Source organism: Pteropus alecto, unplaced genomic scaffold, assembly GCF_000325575.1.
Source record: "Pteropus alecto unplaced genomic scaffold, ASM32557v1 scaffold25, whole genome shotgun sequence".
NCBI lineage: Eukaryota > Metazoa > Chordata > Mammalia > Chiroptera > Pteropodidae > Pteropus > Pteropus alecto.
Window position 1 is genome coordinate 4,167,666 of NW_006441955.1, and position 1,649 is coordinate 4,169,314.

General features: G+C 51.3%; 1 protein-coding gene across 2 annotated transcripts in view; it reads right to left on the bottom strand.

Annotated features, from left to right (window-relative positions):
- TTC39A (tetratricopeptide repeat domain 39A) overlaps positions 1-1,649 on the bottom strand; it is a 37,163-nt gene that overhangs the window by 18,008 nt on the left and 17,506 nt on the right. For both annotated transcript variants that reach the window (XM_025052077.1, XM_025052078.1), the window contains one exon: positions 1,087-1,151. In XM_025052077.1, coding sequence (XP_024907845.1) covers positions 1,087-1,151 — 65 coding nt within the window. The remainder of the gene's footprint in view (positions 1-1,086; positions 1,152-1,649) is intronic.

Below are 1,649 nucleotides of genomic sequence, written 5' to 3' on the forward strand. Positions count from 1 at the left end.
AGAGTGTTCCTGGCAGAGAGAACAGCATGTCCAAAGGCCCTGAGGTAGGAATGAGCTTGGCATGTCTGAAGAATTGAGGGAAGGCCCAAATGTCTGGAGCAGAGTGAGGTAGGAGATGTGGCAGGGAAGATGGGGCGGGGGACTCTCAAGAGTGATTGGCAATGACCCAGGACTATATGCTACAAGCAAGAAGAGTCGGCAAGGGGTGACCTGACATCACTCTGGAAGCTGATGGGGAGACTAGAGGGGCCAGAACACTTGTCTGCTTTCCCTCACACACTTCCACAATTCCAGCACAGACCCACAAAGTATGTGGTGTCTGCATGTGGCACAGCGTGTTGCACCCCAGCAATATCTTGAAATTAAAATCACAAAATCTCTGCAGGGAAATAGTCACATTAAATGGGGAAAAAAAAGATGATAAATACTCAGGTCAGTTCAAGTCAACTTTTAGTGGAAAATGATTTTCAATGCCAAACTTGAAGGGAAAAACTGAGCTTTCCGAGCTCTTTTGACTTGAGAATTATAGATGTTTGTGGTACCACATTGGGTAAAAGGGTTCTCCACCAGTCTTCTTTCATCCATAAACACGGCCTATGCCAGGCCCAGTGCTGAAATAATCTGGTCCTTGGGGAGTTCCCATCTTAGGGAGGGGTGTGAGTGTGTGTGACACTATCCTTGTGTACTGGAGCCGTCAAGGAAGGCTTCATGGGAAAAGTGGCATTTGGACTTTGCCGTAACGAACGTGTAGGGGTTCTGGTGCTGCTCTCAAAATTACTGTTACTGTGTCCTTCCACCTGTCCCTACCAGACACCAAGCTGTTCGTGCAGAATCTGTGTCTTATGTGCCCTTAGCTCAGGGTCAGGCACAGAGTAAGCACTCAGGGGAACCAACAGAGACACCCAGAGAAACAGGAGACTAATACTTCAGAAAACTGGGGTCTTGAGGGTGCAGAAATCTGCCTGAGGTCACATGGCATTTAGGGCTTTTCCTGCCTCCAGCCAGTGCTCTCCTCCCACAAAGCAGCCTGAGAGCCACAGGATAGTAGATGCTGTTCCCCAGACTCCCCAAGCCAGCCCCACTCACTTGTAGGTCTGGTAGCTGTTTCGAACTTTGATGCCACCCTTGATGAAGCTCACCATGTTCTCATCCTGCGGGAGGAAGAGATGCTAAGAGCTGGGCCTGGGTGGGTAGCCAGAGGCTTGAGAACGATCACACAAGGCTCTGGACCCTGCCTGCCCCTCCCTGGGTCCAGCTCTATGAGGGGCCTGGGGGGATGGGGTCAGAGGTCAGCCAAACACCACCTCCAGAATGCCCAGGGCTTGACCACAGCCCTGCTTTACCAGCCTCACACGTACACATTCTCTGTGCTTGGAGAAGAGGCAGGAGATAATCTGTGGTTCACAGAGCCTCCTCCAGGGGGAGGAACGGAGGGGAAGGAAGAGAGACGCTCCTGCTTTTTACAAGCTGGTATTTATCACATCTGTAATTTAAAGCACCAATACCTAAAGCCCGCCCAGCAGCTCCACTCCTGGGTGTACAAGCAAGAAAAATGGATGGACATGGGCTGCGGAAGTCGCCCTCGAGAATGTTCACGGCCCCAGGGTTAACGGCAGCCAAGCACCAGAAACTGCCCAAACGCTCTTCAG